An 18,812-nucleotide genomic window follows, 5' to 3' on the forward strand; every position below is an offset into this window, starting at 1 on the left:
AAAATGGCCGAGTGCCAATGTTTACTTCACACTGCGCGTGCGCGAACGCTCCAACGTACACGCGCAGCATTGCCGGCACGAAAAAAACTCATTTAAATTGTACCCGCCCCCTCCTACTTACAAAATCGGCGCGAGTGGTAGGCTCCGCCCCCTGGGCGCCGTGCCAAGCAGACATCGAGCTGCAAAGCGCTCGAGAATAGCACAGTTTTTTTCAGGCACCGTTATCGGCGCGAAAAACGGGCACCCAGCTCAGAGGGGCGCCTGTTTTGCCGCGTGTGGAAACTTGGGGCCATCGAATCTGGTCAATTAACGCCCCATCAGTTTACTCTCAATCCTCAGCAAAGTGAATGAAGGTGTCGTCAACGGTGCTATCAAGCGGCACTTACTCACCAATAACCAGCTCACCGATGCCCAGTTTGGGTTCCGCCAGGACCACTAGGCTCCAAACCTCATTACAGCCTTGGTCTAAACATGGACAAAAAGTTGAAGTCCAGAGGTGAGGTGAGAGTGACTGCCTGTGACATCAGGCAGCATTTGACCAAATGTGGCATCAAGGAGCCCTAGTAAAATTAAAGTCAATGAGAAACATGGGAAAAATTCTGCACTGGCTGGAGTCATACCTAGCACAAAGGTAGGTGGTTGTTGGAGGTCAATCACCTCAACCCCAGGACTTCACTGCAGGAGTTCGTCAGGGCAGTGTCCCATCTTCAGCTACTTCATCAATGACCTTCCCTCCATCATAAGGTCTGAAGTGGGGATGTTCGCTGATGATTGCACATTGTTCAGTGCCATTCGCAACTCCTCAGGTAATGACCAGTCCATGCCCACATGTAGCAAGACGTGGACGACAATAGGTTGGGCTGATAAGTGGCAAGTAACATTCGTGCCACACAAGTGCCAGGCAATGACTATCTCCAACAAGTGAGAATCTAACCACCGCCCCTTGACATTCAACGGCAATACCATCGCCGAATCCCCGACCATCAACATCCTGGGTTAACCATTGACCAGAAACTTAACTGGACCAGTCACATAAATACCGTGGCAATAAGAGCGGATCAGAGGCTGGGTATTCAGCTGCATCTCCTGACTCCCCAAAGCCTTTCCACCATCTACAAGGCACAAGTCAGTAGTGTGATGGAATACTCTCCACTTGCCTGGATGAGTGCAGCTCCAACAACACTCACGAAGCTCAACACCATCCAGGACAAAACAGCCCATTTGATTGGCACCTCATCCACCACCTTAAACATTCACTCCCTCCACCACCGGCACATCATGGCTGCAGTGTGTACCATATACAAGATGCACTGTAACATTTGGCCAAGACTTCTTCAGCAGCACCTCCCAAACCCACGACTTCTACCACCTAGAAGAACAAGGACAGCAGGCACATAGGAACACCATGATCTGCAAATTTCCCTCCACACACCATCCTGACTTTGAAATATATTGCCATTCCTTCATCAACGCTGGGTCAAATTCCTGGGAATTTCTCCCAAACAGCACTGTGAGAGTACCTTGACCTCATGGACTGCAGTTTGGGACAAGAAAGCAAATACATTGTTCTGATAATCATATGTTTCTATTATTCCAGAGCACTGAACACACAAAACAACTGTAATGTATGTAACTTACTGGCTTTTGTTGATTCAGGTTTTCATATTGTTCTGGAATAGTGTCCTCGGTTAAATCTCCTCGGGAGTTATCTTTAAGTTCACTGCAGTATTTCTTTCAGGAACTGAAAATGTTAACACATTTTGGAAACATGCTGACAATGACGTTTTAATCTGCTCATGAATTGCATACTTTGCTTCTGTTATTGTGAAAACGCTAATCTCCCGTTATTTGCATACGGCAGTGGTTCTCAAACTGGGGTCCGCAATGCAGAGACGTTCCAGGGGTTAACGTGGAATTAAAATTGGCCAATTATTCATCGGAGAAGATCCCTGAAATATTTGCAGACTCTCTCTTTCTCTCTCTTTCTCTCTCAGCGACACTCTGCCTCCGTTCTTCTCAGCACTTAAAAAAACCCACTCAATATAAATGTTACCTTTCTTGTGTTTATGGCAGCAGCATGGAACTCTGGATCCAAATGTGTTGCTGCCTTGCTCATATTCCTAAAGGATTGGCAGCTTGGCCATAATTTTCCAATCCTGCAGAAGATGGAGAAGGAGGAGGCCATCCTCATCTTTGAACTACACTGAGCCTAGGATAAAATATGGATTTTTCTTCTTGGCTTACTAAACAGAGTTGAAATGTTCAATTACTCGACAGATTATAAGCTTTATATTGTCCTCTATACTTCAGGGGAGTTTTAAAATGTTGTGAAACAACCTTCTTCTTAAATATAGAGTAAAGCTCACTCTACACTGTCCCATCAAACACTCACAGGACAGGTAGAACACGGATTAGATGCAGAGAGAGATGATCTTAAATACATATTTGATTTGGATACACATCGGTAAAAGCTAAGTGAACAGAGCCGGTTAATCCTGCCTACATTGTTTTATTAGTAAGGGGAGATTATATCGAAGTTGGATGAATCCCAGGTGATTGGATTACTGTATTTTCTGAATAAGAAAATCCAGGTATTGCATAATGCTGTAACAAATTATTAGATTTTTCTTTGTTGATTAAGAAAGGGTGAAACCAAACACTGAATGTAATAAAATCCATGTCAGGCAATGGAATGAATTCAATGTGGCCAAAAGGAACATTATGGGCCGTCCCGACCAGTGTGAGAACACCATCGCAGGTCAAGGCTATAAATAGAGCTGGAGCGCCGGGCCCTGGAACATCATGGGCCGCCCCGACCTGTGTGAGAACACCATCGCAGGTCAAGGCTATAAATAGAGCTGGAGCGCCGGGCCCTGGAACACTGTGGGCCGTCCCGACCTGTGTGAGAACACCATCGCAGGTCAAGGCTATAAATAGAGCTGGAGCGCCGGGCCCCGGAACATCGTGGCAGAAGTGCGGCGAATGAGGGTACGAGTCCCAGAAGAGCTGAGGACCCAGGGGCAGCACGGACCTGCCCACACTGTGATATGTGTGCGTACTAGATCTGTGCAGCAGAGCAGGTCTCCAGTCGTCCTGGTTAATCCTTGCCACTGGATAAAGGCCTAGCTCTGTCAAGCCTGTGTGGTGGCTGATGTGCAACGGTCACCACATGTTAAAAAAAATTCTCGCACAGTCATCTTTCGCCCCCTCAACTGGAGTTCAGGACTGGAACATTGGGTCCTTCGTTGAAACACCTGTGAACTCTCGTGGAAGCAAGTCATCCTTGTTCGAGGGACGTCTATGATGATAGACTGCGGTGGTTCAAGAAGGCGGCTCACCACCACCTTCTCAAGGGCAATTAGGGATGGGCAATAAATACTGGCCTTGCCAATGACACCCACATCCTATAAACTATTTTTTGAAAGCGCCACATATATGCATTTAAGGACATATACCAGCCCTGCGCCTGTTAGTGATATTTCCGTGTGATGCAAAGGACTGTGGAATGCGATTGCCAAGTATTCGGTATAACTGGGATATAATGCCACTTAATAATGTATTTCTAAAATGTTTTGCAGTAATAGCTTTGATTGACTGCATTCACTGAGATGAAATAATTAATAATCAATTTAAAAGTGTTAAATCTGGAAGAAATGAACTGAGTAGCTCACTTGTGGCTCTTAATTAAACAGTTAACATTTTACACACATCAGAGAGCAGCAACTATTACTGATTACAGATACCCTGGAGCTGAAGGAAACTCAAGCAACACTTATATCTGTGCCCATGTTAATTCACCACAACAAAACAATTTGGATATGACACGTATTGTGTCAAGATAAGGTGCTAAGGTCCAGAAGTGTTTGCTTCAATGAAGAAATTCAATAAAATAGAAAAACTCCTGATGTGAATTTCAATTGAAGGTGTCAACTAAAAAGAAAAGCTAGGAACAATTTCAATGTAACCTTGTTATAAATCCTGTGTACAAATTTTGATTGAAGAGTTGTGTTCAGGAGTAAGATATTCGATAAAAGGCGGTCTTCAAAGCTGCTATATATAGATACTTGCAGTGATATTTCTCCTTCTTGGTCACAACATGCTCTACACCATATTAAATCTATTATGAATAATGGTGTAACTATAGAGTCATTAAACTGGTTCATAATTATTTCAGAATTTATGACAAATCAATGAATTTGCATTAGTTCCTTTACAAGCTAATATAGTACTGATGCTTGATAATGTCAGTAGTTAGCTAATGTATTTTAATTGGCCTTATTTAAATAATGATACCTCTCATCATCATAGGCGGTCCCTCGAACGATGATGACTTGCTTCCACATGAGTTCACAGATAGTTCAGTGAAGGACCCGATCATCATCATCATAGGCAGTCCCTCGAAACCAAGGAAGACTTGCGTCCACTCTAAAAATGAGTTCTTAGTTGACTGAACAGTCCAATAAGGGAATTACAGTCTCTGTCACAGGTGGGACAGAAAGTCGTTGAAGGAAAGGGTGGTTGGGACTGGTTTGCCACACACTCCATCTGCTGCCTGCGCTTGGTTTCTGCATGCTGTCGGCAATGAGACTCGAGGTGTTCAGTGCCCTCCTGGATGCACTTCCTCCATTTAGGGCGGTCTTTGGCCAGGGACTCCCAGGTGTCGGTGGGATGTTGCATTTTATCACGGAGGCTTTGAGGGTGTCCTTGAAACGTTTCCTGTGCCCACCTTGGGCTCGCTTGCCGTGAAGGAGGTCCGAGTAGAGCACTTGCTTTGGGAGTCTTGTGTCAGGCATGCGAACAATGTGGCCCGCCCAACGGAGCTGGTCGAGTGTGGTCAGTGCTTCAATGAAGGGGATGTTGGCCTGGTCGAGGACGCTAATGATGGTGCGTCTATCCTCCCAAGGGATTTGCAGGATCTTGTGGAAACATTGTTGGTGGTATTTCTCCAGCGATTTGAGGTGTCTACTGTATATGGTCCACGTCTCTGAGCCGTACAGGAGGGCGGGTATCACTACAGCCCTGTAGACCATGAGCTTGATACCAGATTTGAGGGCCTGATCTTCGAACACTCTTTTCCATAGGCAGTCGAAGGCTGCGCTGACGCATCTTGCCGTCGATGTCTGCCCTTGTTGATAATAGGCTCCCGAGGTATGGAAAGTGGTCCACGGTGTCCAGGGCTGCGCCATGGATCTTGATGACTGGGGGGTAGTGTTGTGCGGCGAGGACAGGCTGGTGGAGGACTTTTGTCTTATGGATGTTTAGTATAAGGTCCATGCTTTCGTACGCCTCAGTGAAGATGTTGACTATGACTTGGAGTTCAGTCTCTGAATGTGGGCAGATGCAAGCGTCGTCCACGTACTGTAGCTCGATGACAGAGGATGGGACGGTCTTGGATCTGGCCTGGAGGTGACGAATGGTTGAACAGGTTACCACTGGTTCTGTAGTTTAGTTCCACTCTAGCAGGGAGCTTGTTGAGTGTAAGATGGAGCAGTGCAGTGTGGAAGATTGAGAAGAGGGTTGGCACAATGACGCCTCCCTGCTTGACCCCGGTCCGGATGTGGATTGGGTCCGTAATGGATCCGTTGATCAGGATCACGGCTTGCATGTTGTTGTGGAGCAGGCGGAGGATGGTGATGAACTTCTGGGGCCAGCCGAAACAGAGGAGGACGCTCCGTAGTCCCTCGTGATTGACAGTGTCAAAGGCCTTTGTAAGATCAACGAAGGGTTGCTGCTGTTCCCTGCATTTTTCTTGCAGTTGTCGCGCTGTAAAAATCATGTCCGTTGTACCCCGAAGAGAACGAAATATTGAATGCTGCATATTTATTAACAGTTAGACCAAAATGCGGTTATGGACAATGTAGGATTGTACAGCAGCGCAGGATGAGATTGACGAGAGTTTTTCCAAAAGTAATTTCATGTTTGAGGAGAGCAATTTTTTTCCCAATTTTCTCTCCACTGGAAAGTGATAACTGATGTTGGAGTATGTTTTCACGTGTATCAAAAAAGGATTTGGTTCTTCATCAAGTAACCATTCCTCATTGTGTATACAGCCCTGGAGGGAAGTGCAGCCAGAGCTGCTTCTGTTCTCATCAAAAGTGATATCTTTGAGCAGAAAGCAGCTTGAAGAAACTTGACTTTTAATCTCTTTAGAGAAGAAATGGACCCCATTCTGCACATTTTTGTAACAACACAGCCAACTATGGGAATCATCTACATAAGAAACGTTGGACCGACATTGAAGGCCCCGTGCTTTCTCAAGCTGTGTGTGGTGGAACGGAGGAAACAATAATTATTCTCAGCTGCTCTCGTACACCCTGGTGGCCAGCTCAAAGTGCCATTGGATGAGACTTTTGAGGAGCAGCTCGTGTGGCATGGTGACATGAGCAGACTAGGAAGAAAAATATTCACACCTCTTAAAAAACTTAGTCCTGCTGAACTGCTGAAAAATGCCTTTTTTGTTTAATTTGTTGTGTTCAATAAGAACATAAGAGTTGATCATTTTGCACCATGCCAGAGACTCCACATTACTTCTTTCCATATGCGGCTTAAAAAGTGGGGAGGATGGCTTCAACGAACCTGATGATACATCAGTCATGCACTCTGAGCTTCTTCTAAAGTCAGTCAGGGAGTCCGAACTGTCCACAGCACCATGTTCACAGGCTGAGTCCAGACAGATATCTTTAGGTAGGGGCTTTGCAAAATCAAAGGCGTGCTGCTGCAGCCATCCTCCACTACCAGTACTTGCTCTCCGAGAAAATGGGAGTGGTGGTTATGATCTAAAGTTATTAAAATCAGTGTTGTGGCTGGCATGCTGTTAAATACCTGATAGAAAGATGAGGTGCTGTTTCTTGAGCTTGCGTTGAGCATCTTTGGAACAGTGTAGGAGGTCGAGGGCAGAGAGGTCAGAGAGTGCGGGGAGGTGCAGGGGGGAGAGAATTAAAAAGTGGCAAACGATCGCAAACTCAGGGTCACCACTGATTGGTGGTGTTCAGCAAAGCAATCACCCAATCTGCATTTGGTGTCCTCAGTGTAGAGGAGACTACATCATGAACAGAGAATACAGTACATTTACTTGGAAAAAGTACAAGTAAATCGCTATTTCACCTAGAAGGAGTGTTTGTGGCCCTGGATGGTGGGAAAAGAGGACGCGAAAGGACAGGTGTTGCATCTCCTGTGCTTCTATCGGAAAGAGTGGGGGGAAGGGGAGCCGGAGTTGGGGTTGATGGTAACATGAACCAGGATGTCACAGAGAGAACGGTCCCTTCGGAATGTTGAAAGGAGAGTGGAGGGGAAGATGTGTTTGATGGTAGCATCATTCTTGAGGTGGAGGAAATGGCGGAGGATGATCCGTTGAATGTAGAGGCCGGTGGATTGGAAGGTGAGGACAAGGAGGTTCTGGGAGATGAGGGGGGGAAGTGCGGGAAATGGGATGGACACGATTGAGAACCCTGTCAACCCCGGTGGACAGTTTTAGATAACAAGCTTTGAGATGTTTAACCATTACTTCTTCATTTGTCTCATTTGCTACTGTTTCCAACTGTCCTGCGCTTAGTGGTCCTGGCCCTTCAATTCTAAAAAGCCTTGGTTTCTCAGTTTTTTAAAACAATGTTACTGTATTGTTCTTTTACTATTGTTGTTTAATTGTGTCATTAACTGAAATGTGCCAGACAGAATGTCATGGAAAGCAGCTACAATAATGACATTGCTAATGTCTGAGGGCAGAGGTCACAGACACACGAGGTTTGGTAACCATGAACCACTGGGTACACAGAATGAATCTTATTTGAAGAAGTTCATTTAAAAGATGAAGGGCTTCTAAGTGCGCACTTTGTGGTTTGGGTGGCTCATCCAACCAGCCTGCACAGCTTTTCCGTTTCCTGCTAGTCTGACGGTCGGGCACACACTAATTATAGGACAGTATCTGTCTGGGAGAATCTCACCAGACATCTGCATCGAGGTTTCAGAGAGTTTCTTGAGAAAGGTGATGTGGAGGGCACTGGTGTGTGGTTTAACCACAGTGACCCGGTCCAGCTTAATCTTCCACATGTAACCACAACTGTAACTGTCAATTGCTGGTGCCTGAAAGTGACCCGAAACTTTGAAAAAGGTCATGAACTTTCAAATATGAGTGGCTTTCACACACACATATATATATTACACACAATAAAAATGTGTTGTACCTTTATGTGTGGTGTACTGAATTTAAGGAGCATATTAACTCCGTCCCTCAACATCACCAAAACAGATTATCTGGTCATTATCACATTGCTGGTTGTGGGAGCTTTCTGTGCGCAAATTGGCTGCCACGTTTCCTACATTACAACAGTGACTACACTTTTAAAAAGTACTTCATCGGCTCTAAGGCTCTTTGGGACATCTGGTGGTCGTTAAAGGCACTATATAAATGCAAGTCTTTCTTTCTTTAAGAACGGTAAGGAGCTCCCACATATTTAATTTTACCAAATACTTGACAGAACCTGAAAAATATGGGGAGCACCAGTCAGTTATTAAACAGACTGCTTCCACTTAGAATAGAGAGCAAGTGCAATCCCAAGGGGTTGCTTTTTCATACCAGCACCCCCAGCATGCCAGTCTGCTGTTTGGTTAATGAAATAGAAAATATAGATGGTTGGGGAGTATTGTAAATATACATTTCGTTAAAGAAGTTTTTTGTACAAGGTACAGATAAAATACAATCCTTAAATTCAGCACACCACACATAAAGGTGCAACATAGAAATTTACAGCATGGAAGGAGGCCATTTCGGCCCATCGAGTCCACGCCGGCCAACAAAGAGCTATCCAGCCTAATCCCACCTTCCAGCTCTTGGTCTGTAGCCCTGTGGCTTACGGCACTTAAAGTGAACATCCAAGTACTTTTTAAATGCAATGAGGGTTTCTGCCTCTGCCACCCTTTCAGGCAGTGAGTTCCAGACCCCCACCACCCTCTGGGGGAAGAAATTTCCCCTTAAATCTCCCCTTTAAACCTTCTCCCAATTACTTTAAAGTAATACCCCCTGGATGTTGACCCCTCTGCTAAGGGAAATAGGTTCGTCCTATCCACTCTATCTAGGCCCCTCATAACTTTATAAACCTCTAAGCCAATTTGCCACTTTGCCCTGGACCTATGCCCTGGATCCTATAGGCTTTTACTTTTGTGACCAGTCTGCCATGTGGGACCTTCTATCATTCTATCCCTTCCTTCCTCATGTACTTATCTAATTTCCCTTTAAATGCATCGATGCTATTCACCTCAACTACTCCATGTGGTAGCGAGTTCCACATTCTAACCACTTTCTGGATGATAAAGTTGCTCCTTAATCTTGTAAATGTATAACAATACCCAGTTCAATAAATCTCATAAGAAGCTAAACAAAATGCAGTTGATTGTGTGTAATATATATTATATGTATGTGTGAAAGTCACGCATATCTGAAAGTTCATGAACTTTTTCAAAGTTTGTAATCTGGACTACTGGTTTGGATTAGTTCCTGAATCTAGCAATTTGAAGGGTCCGAGTTAAATTCGGCAGTGGTGCAATCATTAACCAAGGCTCTTCAGCTTCAGCTGTTCAAGTTTATCCATCTGAATCCCAAATACAGTTTTTAATAGTACAGTTTTTAAAGCTCAGTTGTATTATAGGCATAAGATATATAAAGGTTGTGAATGCACTGTGCCGCCTCTCAAAATCATGTTCTGCCTATCTGGATTGTGGTACCTTGTGTGAGGTTTCATTCTTCATTCAGTACTGGGTCACAGAGGTTAACCTTTAAAGTACAATTTTGTGTGGTGGTGAAGCTGGTAGAAGGTGTATCAATGCATAGTATTAGCTGTAGCTCAGTGGGTAGCATTCTTGCCTGTGAGTCAGAAGATTGTGGGATCAAGTCCCACTCCAGAGACTTGAGCCCATAATCCAAGCTGACACTCCAGTGTAGTACTGAGGGAATACTGCACTGCTGGAACTGATGAGATGTTAAACCGAGGCCTCGTCTGCCCTCTCAGGTGGTGTAAAATATTCCATGGCACTATTCGACGGAGAGCAGGAATCATAGAATCATAGAAATTTACAACACAGAAGGAGGCCATTTGGCCCATTGTGTCGGTGCCGGTCGACAAAGAGCCATCCAGCCTAATCCCACTTTCCAGCTCTTGGTCCGTAGCCTTGTAGGTTACAGCATTTCAAGTGCATATCCATGTACTTTTTAAATGCTGAGGGTTTCTGCCTCTACCACCCTTTCAGGCAGTGAGTTCCAGACCCGCAGTCACCCTCAGGGTGAAAATAATTCCCCTCAACATCCTACAACTACTTTAAATCTATTCCCCCTGGTTATTGATCCCCCCTGCTGAAGGGAAATATGTTCTTCCTATCCACTCTATCTAGGCCCCTCAGAATTTTATACACCTCGGTAAGGTCTCCCCTCAGCCTCCTCTGTTCCAAAGAAAAAATTCCCTGTCTATCCAATCTTTCCTAATAGCTAAAATTCTCCAGTTCAGGCAAAATCCTCGTAAATCTCCCTGTACCCTCTGTAATGCAATCACATCTTTCCTGTATTGTGATTACAGTACCCCAGCTGTGGCCTAACTAGTGTCTTATACAATTCAAGCATAACCTCCCTGCTCTTAAATTCTACGCCTCAGCTAATAAAGGCAAGTATCCCGTATGCCTTCTTAACCACCTTATCTACCTGTCCAGCTACCTTCAGGGATCTGTTCCGCTACACTTCTCGGTGTCCTACCATTTATTGTGTATTCTCTTGCCTTATTAGCCCTCCCAAAATGCATTACCTCACACTTCACCAGATTGAATTCCATTTGCCACTGTTCTGCCCACCTGACCAGTCCATTGATAACTTCCTGCAGTCTGCGTTATCAACTACACAGTCAATTTTTGTATCATCTACAAACTTCTTAATCATACTCGCTACATTCAAGTCTAAATCATTGATATATACCACAAAAAGCAAGTTCTAGTACTGAGCCCTGCAGAACCCCACAAGAAACAGCCTTCCAGTCAAAAAAGCACCCATCGACTCTTTGCTTCCTGACTCTGTGCCAATTTTGGATCCAACTTGCCACTTTGCCTTAGATCCCATGGGCTTTTACTTTCATTACCAGTCTGCTATTTGGGACCTCATCAAAAGCCTGGCTAAAACCCATATACACTACATTAAATGTACTACCCTCATCGACCCGCCTTGTTACCTCCTCAAAAAATTCAATCAAGTTAGTCAGACACGACCTTCCCTTAACAAATCCATGCTGACTGTCCTTGATTAATCCGTGTCTTTCTAAATGAAGATTTATCCTGTCCCTCAGAATTTTTTCCAATAATTTTCCCACCACCAAGGTTCGGCTGACTGGCCTGTAATTACTCGATCTATCTCTTTCTCCCTTTTTAAACAATGGTACAACGTTAGCAGTCCTCCAACATTAGACCTGTAGCCAGAGAGGATTGGAAAATGATGGTCATAGCCTCTGCTATTTCCTCTCTTGCATCTCTTAACAGCTTAGGATATATTTCATCTGGGTCTGGGGATTTATCCACTTTCAAAGATGCTAAACCCCTTAATATTTCCTCTCTCACCATGTTTATTTGTTTCATCTAACATTTCACACTCCTCCTCCCTGATTGCAATGTCTGTATCGTCCCCCTGTTTTGTGAAAATAGATGCAAAGTATTCGTTAAGAACCATACCCACATCTTCCACCTCCACACACAGGTTACCTTTATGGTCTCTAATAGGCCCTACTCCATTTAGTTATCCTCTTGCTCTTGGATGTATTTATAAAACATTTTTGGGGTTCCTTTGATTTTACTTGCCAATATTTTTTCATGCCCTCTCGTTGCTTTTCTAATTTACTTTTTAATTTCACCCCTGCACTTTCTATACTCAACTCGGGTTTCTGCAGTAGTGAGCCCTCGGTATCTGTCATAAGGCTCGCTTTTTTTCCTTTATCCTACCCCGTATGCCCCTTGATATCCAAGGGGCTCGAGATTTTCCCCTTTGATTTTACTTGCTCTGAATCCTCACTATCTCCTCCTTAAATGCCTCCCACTGCTCAGACACTGATTTACCTTCAAGTAGCTGTTTCCAATCCACTTTGGCTAAATCACATCTTTGCTTAGTCACATTAGCTTTCCCTCAATTGAGAACTTTTATTCCTGGTCTATCTTTGTCCTTTTCCATAACTACCCTAACTACCCTAAATCTAACTGAATTATGATCACTTGCGCCACAATGCTCCCACTAATACCCCTTCCACCTGCCCAGCTTCATTCCCTAAAACTAAGTCCAGAACCGCTCCCTCTCTTGTTGGGCTTGCTACGTACTAGCTAAAAAAGTTTTCCTGAATGCATTTTAAGAATTCCGCTCCCTCTATATCTTTCACACTAATTCTATCCCAGTTTGGGCTCAATTTTCCCCGAGCCCGATTTCTGGCGTACTTGCCCGAGTTGCGCGCTTCAGTAGATGCGCCAGGAAAAAATCTTCATAGTTTCCCCGATGTTTGGCCTCTACTCTGCAGCTGCGCAGCGTGACCAGTCGCCTCAGGGTGTGGAGCCTGCGGTCTGTGCCGGGACTTCTGCGCATGTTACACCCCCGCAAGTACAGGGAGAAGCAGTCTTACCTCAACTTGTCCGACACCACCTGCCTTCGGAGACTGCGCTTCCACAAAGAGGTTATCAGTGAGATATGCCAGCTCATCAGGGGAGATCTGCAGCTTGCCAGCACCATCAATACTGCACTGTCCGTCGAGGTCACAGCCTCCGCAGCACTGCCGTTCTACGCGTCGGGTTCTTTTCAGGCCTCAGCTGGCGACATTTGCGGTATATCTCAGCATGCCACACATTACTGCATTAGACAGGTCACTGAAGCCCTGTACGCACGCAGGAGGGACTTTATCAGCTTCCCTATGACCAGGGAGGCTCAGACTGAGAGGGCTTTAGAATTCTACCAAATTGCTAACTTCCCAAAGGTGCAGGGAGCAATAAACTGTAAGCACATCACGATGCGGGCACCTTTTCAGGATGCAGAGGCTTTCAGGAACCGTAAGGGATTCCACTCCCTGAATGTCCAACTGGTTGTTGACCACCAGCAAATTATTATGGCAGTGAATGCTAAATTTCCAGGCAGCATCCATGATGGTCACATCCTGCGTGAGAGCACTGTATCTGACTTGTTTAACAATCAGCCACGAGGTCAATGCTAGTGACAAAGGATATGGCCTCGCCACCTGGCTGATGACCCCCCTTCATGACACCCACAGCAAAGCCAAGAAGCGATACAACGAGAGCCACAGAGCCACTCGCAATATTGTCAAGAATACCATTGGAGTGCTTAAGCAGCGCTTTAGATGCCTGGACCAATCAGGAGGCGAGCTCCAATACCACCCTGAGCAGATATCTCAATTCGTGGTGGTGTATTTCGTGCTGCACAACTTGGCTATCAAGAGGGGACAAGAATTGCCAGAAGGGTGTGACGGTCCACCTCAGGAGAGAGAGGATGAAGAGGTGGATGCTGACCTCGGGCCATACAGTCAGGCTGACGCTGAAGCCATGTCCCCACCCCCCCTGTAGACTGCAAGAAAGGGCCTGTGGTGGCATCATAGCTGCAAGACTCTTACGTCAGGAGCTCATAAATGAGCGCTTTGCTTGAAAGAACATTGGTGATATTTACAAGGCTGACACACTGCTGGGTGTGCAGGCCATACATCAATGGTGTGCATCACCTTGGTGACAGTTAAAGTTTAAGTTGATTGAAGTTAAGTGTAATTGTACACTTTGATGTTAAGGAATCACCAGCGTGTAACGGTGCATCTATCTGAGCCAATGCGCAACAAGGTTATGTTAACTAAAAAACATTTAAGCCGACCATTTGTCTGAAATCATAAGTATATCTGTAAAAAGCAACCCTTCCCCCCCCGCCCCCCCCCACTTATCATCCCCACCTCTACCCCTTCCCCTCCTGACTCCGAGTCGCCTGGCCGAGGGGCTCCTCAGGCGCTGCTTCATTGGGGGGGGAAGACGGCAGAATGGCAGAGAGGACGGTCCCGAGGTGGGAACGTGCTCCAAGCCAGAAGCAAGATGTTCCTCCTGGCTCTCATGTGTCGTTGGCAATAGGGGTGTGACACCTTGGGGTGCAGTGCCGTGCTTCGGGACCACTGGAAGCCCTCTGCCACCAGTGTTCCTGGCTACCAGCTCCAGGGCCTCCTCCATCCCTTCCATGTTATATATTATTTGTTGGCAAAAACTCAGTGCCAACTATGTTCTTTCTTGCTTAGTAGGCTTTTTACTGCTGGTGAATCTCCCTCGCGCCTCCCACAACAGCCAAAGAAGCACACACCACACCCACACACGCTTTCAGTCCCTCTCTGCTCCCTCTCTCTCTGTTTCCTCTTCTGTGCATGTAATGATGACCCCGAATCTCCTGAATCGCGGGAAACGAACATTGCCATGCCGTTGCAAAGGACGGCGACACTTTACGGCAGAAGGTCAGAGAGATTTAACGCTACCGTCCATTTCAGATCACTCATGGTAATGCCCAATTTTTAAAATGGAGACTAGGGGCTTTTAAAATGGGCGATAAGCCGGCGATCTGAAAACCCATTTTTACCGCCCACGCCAGAAATACCGCCCATTTTTGGGCGATCTGCACAAAAGTGTAAAATCTAGCCCAAGGTCACTGTGGAATGGTGCTTGGCTTAAGGGGATTTATGCTGCATTTACATTGCAGCAGCAGCGAACTGTAGCAGCAGCCCTGATGTTAGCAGCAGTGTTGTAATATAAATGGGCCAATGCTGGTACCTGTGGCAGCAGGAAGTACAACTTCAAAAGATTATTCTTTTTTCCACCTGTGTATCCAGGGGCATTTATTTCTGCCAGCAGACATAAATGCATACCACATGCCATCCTGAACATTACCAACCCCTGCCTTTTCTGGTCGCCGGCAGCTTGAGGCCCAATATGTGTAAGCTGTGATCATGACTTTTAATCAACCATGCAAGTGTAAGTTTGCCCCTCTGCAGTTATTTACCTGCTGCTCTGGAATCCGCCTCACAACATAAACTGAATGGGTTTCAGAGCACCAGGTCTGAGACTTGGAGAACCATTTCTGCGTGAAATTAGACATGACACCGAAGAGGGAAATGAATCATTTTAATTCAATAAAGGGAGTTTGGGGTTTGAAATATTCGTCACAAAGACAATTTTATAAAATTCTTCTTTCTGCGATTTTCAATAATAGGTTAATATATTTAAGGCAGCAGACAGAACAATTTCATGTGAGCCTGATAGGACCATTGTTACTAATATTGCACAGTTTGGTTTCAAGCCTTTGGAATTGCTTATGCATCATCTCCTCCAGTTTTATTGAATCAATTTTCTTTGTGTCTCAGATTCCAATGCTATCATCATTGTTTGCTCTTCTGAAATACTTTTCATTGTTCTCCTTTAGAAAACCAAAAGGGACGTGAACAACTTTGACCAGGACTTCACGCGTGAGGAACCTGTGTTGACGCTGGTGGATGATTCTATTGTTAAGCAGATAAACCAAGATGAATTTAAAGGTTTCTCCTATTTCGGTGAAGAGTCAATAGCCTAAGACATTATCCTGGTGCCGCCACAACACGCCATTACCATGCAATAGTCTGAGAAAACTAGCAAGTCATTAGGATCGAGTTGTTTTCGTACTGTGTAGTACCTGCATTTCCCTGCAGTAACAAGTGTTTATGTTTTTACTTTGTTTCCATTTTCTGGTATCTGTTTAAATTAATGCACTCCAGGGTTTTTGTTTTGTTATTTCTATTTAAAAAATAGTTATTTTGCCCGTGTTTTCAGCCCTCCGCTACAGCTGGGCTTTTCAGAGGAGACTTGTGTGCGTAATGCAAACAGTATTAAACGTACTGTTTTACTTGTAGTACTGCAGGTCCATTCATATACAGCAGGAACTCCGGTACAAGGAAGTGGAACAGCCGTGCGTCAACAAAGGCATGTGAAGCAGAACCACATACCAGAGCTTGACATAGAAATAGAAGCTTAGGAAAGTCAACCAGTTGGCCAGCTTGTCTAGTCAAGCAGTTGACTATTCCACCAGTATGGAAATTGCTCAGGCAAACAGAAAGGGTTGCTGAGTGGTTTGTTTAGTTATTTTTATCTTTTTGTGGAGATGTTACACTGTTTTAAGTTGTCACTTTTCTGTGCAATTTCTAGTGAATTAGGGCGTTTGAAATCACATCACACACCTGGGTGTTACGTAGCCTAGATGAATACTCAACCTAGTAGATTGCGAGTCAGTCATGATTAATGTGCTCACCTAGTTGACTACTCAATTCTTTGGTGACTGTCCTACAACATACAGTGTAATATTTTACTGTAACTTAGATGTTGAACAATCACATTGCACTGAATTGTAGGCTTTATTCACATCCAATGTTCGTCACCAAAACCAGAGTTATTTCAGTTATTTGTTATAGTAGTGTGTTACTTTGGCACATTGCACAAATCCTTGTTTATACTACTGTCCCTTATCTGTACTATATTTTCAAGTGTTTATCTTATTTTTAAACAAAGAATAGAGACTATGAAATATTGAGCATTATACCTTGACATAATAGGACTGACGATCAAATGACACAAAAACTGACAAGATATATGATGGTGTACATTGTTTGACTTTTTAATGAGTTATCCTATGAAAAATTGTGATTGAGGATAATGTATACATATGCTAACAGTTTGAGCAGGTCAGATCTCGTTGTATTCTATTTTAGTGTTTCATATGTGTGTGAATGTGTGTGAGCGTGTGCATGCATGCGTGCGTGTCCCTAAAGTCACTTATAATTTTACTGGACTGGTTTCTCAGTCACTGGGATCCACATTAGCTGATGCATCTGGATTCCCAGATGCACAGAAATACTTGTGAGTGGCAAAGTAGCACTAAAAAGGGCTCTTTGCTTTTTGTACAGGCAAAAAGTTGTAAATACTGTTTGCTGCAAGGCCTGTGGAGTTCATTGAACAGTATCAACTGCTGCATGTTCAGGCGTATTATATATATATTATAAATATATATATATATATATATATATATTAGTCATTGAAAAAAGTAATTAATGATAATGTCCATGTGCAATACTCTGTATGTGTATTTGTTCAAGTTGCTGTCTAACAAGTTGAGTTTTTTTTGTCCAACGTCATAACCTTGTATTAAGCTATACTGGACCTGATACAGTGCTTCAAACTGTATTAAGGTTGTTATTAAACATTAGGATGGAAATTAATGCAAACATTTGCAATGTTGTTACAATTGCTCTCTTAAAGCACGTTTGTTTAGAATGGAGACTCAAGTCGAAGGGGCATTTTCGATTATTTATGTGACAAGAGGCCTTTCCGTACGCAAAACAAGTAAAAAATTAGAAAATTTTTCTTATCCAGTACATTCCTTAAGCTTCTACAAATACACTCTTCAATCTACTGTGTAAAGCATGAGCATTTATGGTGATACTGATATAAATCAGGCCTCAGACTTACGCACACTTGTATTTAGTTTGTACAGTATACAAGTGAAACAGGTGGTCGTCATTGTGAAATCTTTGCATGGAAAGGTATTCCTTCATTATCAGCTTTTGCTTGTCTTACCATTTATTATTGGTTTACATTCACAGAAAATGTCTATTATCTTTTTGCTTGATTGTTAAAACTTTTTTTCTCTCTTGAACGTGGATGCACTGTTGCATAGCTTCCCTGTCTGTGGTTAGATCTTCTTTCCTGTGTCTGCCTACTTGGAGAACACAAATGCAAAAAAAGTGGCAGTATCTTTGTCTCCTTGCTTCTCCTTTCTCCTTCATCTTTTTTACATAGAAAAAAAAATCGCATGTCTGCTTTACGGAGAGCGATAAAAGGTGTGTCTCCAAAATCAAGGCTAAAAATTACCTCTTTTTAACTTAAAAAATGTACAAAACATGAGTCTGGCTGAATTGAAATGTTTTAAGTTTAGTCTCTTTTTTTTGTGATGCTTTGTTTGTACAAAAGGTATTTTCTTCATGGATGTATTTTAAATCTCCTGCCATCATTAGTGTTATTTCATTGTAAACATTATTACTGTGTTCCAAATGTACTGTATTCAACAGGACGTGAATGTGTAATGTTTGTTTTAAAACCCAATAAAAAAAATACAATGTCAAGGCAATGTCTGTTAAATTTATTTTCTTTCTAAATTATACAATTTATATCAAAAACATCGGCCGGAATTTTCTTTACCTGGGCTGATCGGGTGCGGGCGGTCGCCGTGGCGGGTCGGGAATCCATTGTTCTTTTCATCCCGCTCCTCAGAGCAACTTTCCCTTAATGGCATCTATTAAGGGAGGCCTGCACGTTTCCCGGCCCTATTAAATGGTGCAGGTCTGATGACATCATCGATGACTCATTTTCAGCCGGAATATTTAAAGGAGCCTTGGCCATATTGCATTTGAAGGTTCATCTAGGATAGTGCAAGCACTGTATTGGAGCATTTGAGTGTTGCTAAGCCTTGGAAACATGACTGCACAGAGGCAGAGGGCTACACCCAGGTGCTCGGATGTCATCCTCTAAGGGACCAATGTTTACTTTATCTACTCTCTCCTTTTTTATATACCCATAGGAGCTCTTACTGTCTGTTTTTATATTTACGTAAGAACATAAGAAATAGGAGCAGGAGTAGGCTATTTGGCCCCTCGAGCCTGCTCTGCCATTCAATAAGATCATGGCTAATCTGATCTCGGCCTCAACTCCACTTCCCTGCACATTCCCATAACCCTTGACTCCCTTATCATTCAAAAATC

At 43.9% G+C, this 18,812-nt stretch overlaps 1 protein-coding gene across 2 annotated transcripts in view; it reads left to right on the forward strand.

Annotated features, from left to right (window-relative positions):
• The window catches only part of LOC139273052 (protein kinase C epsilon type), an 801,226-nt gene extending 783,953 nt beyond the window's left edge, over nt 1-17,273 (forward strand). For both annotated transcript variants that reach the window (XM_070889353.1, XM_070889354.1), the window contains one exon: nt 15,452-17,273. In XM_070889353.1, the coding sequence (XP_070745454.1) occupies nt 15,452-15,598 (147 nt within the window). In that variant the 3' untranslated portion in view covers nt 15,599-17,273. The remainder of the gene's footprint in view (nt 1-15,451) is intronic.
• Nucleotides 17,274-18,812: the final 1,539 nt, after the last annotated feature.

The sequence above is a fragment of the Pristiophorus japonicus genome, chromosome 9 (genome assembly GCF_044704955.1).
Source record: "Pristiophorus japonicus isolate sPriJap1 chromosome 9, sPriJap1.hap1, whole genome shotgun sequence".
In the NCBI taxonomy this organism is placed as follows: domain Eukaryota; kingdom Metazoa; phylum Chordata; class Chondrichthyes; family Pristiophoridae; genus Pristiophorus; species Pristiophorus japonicus.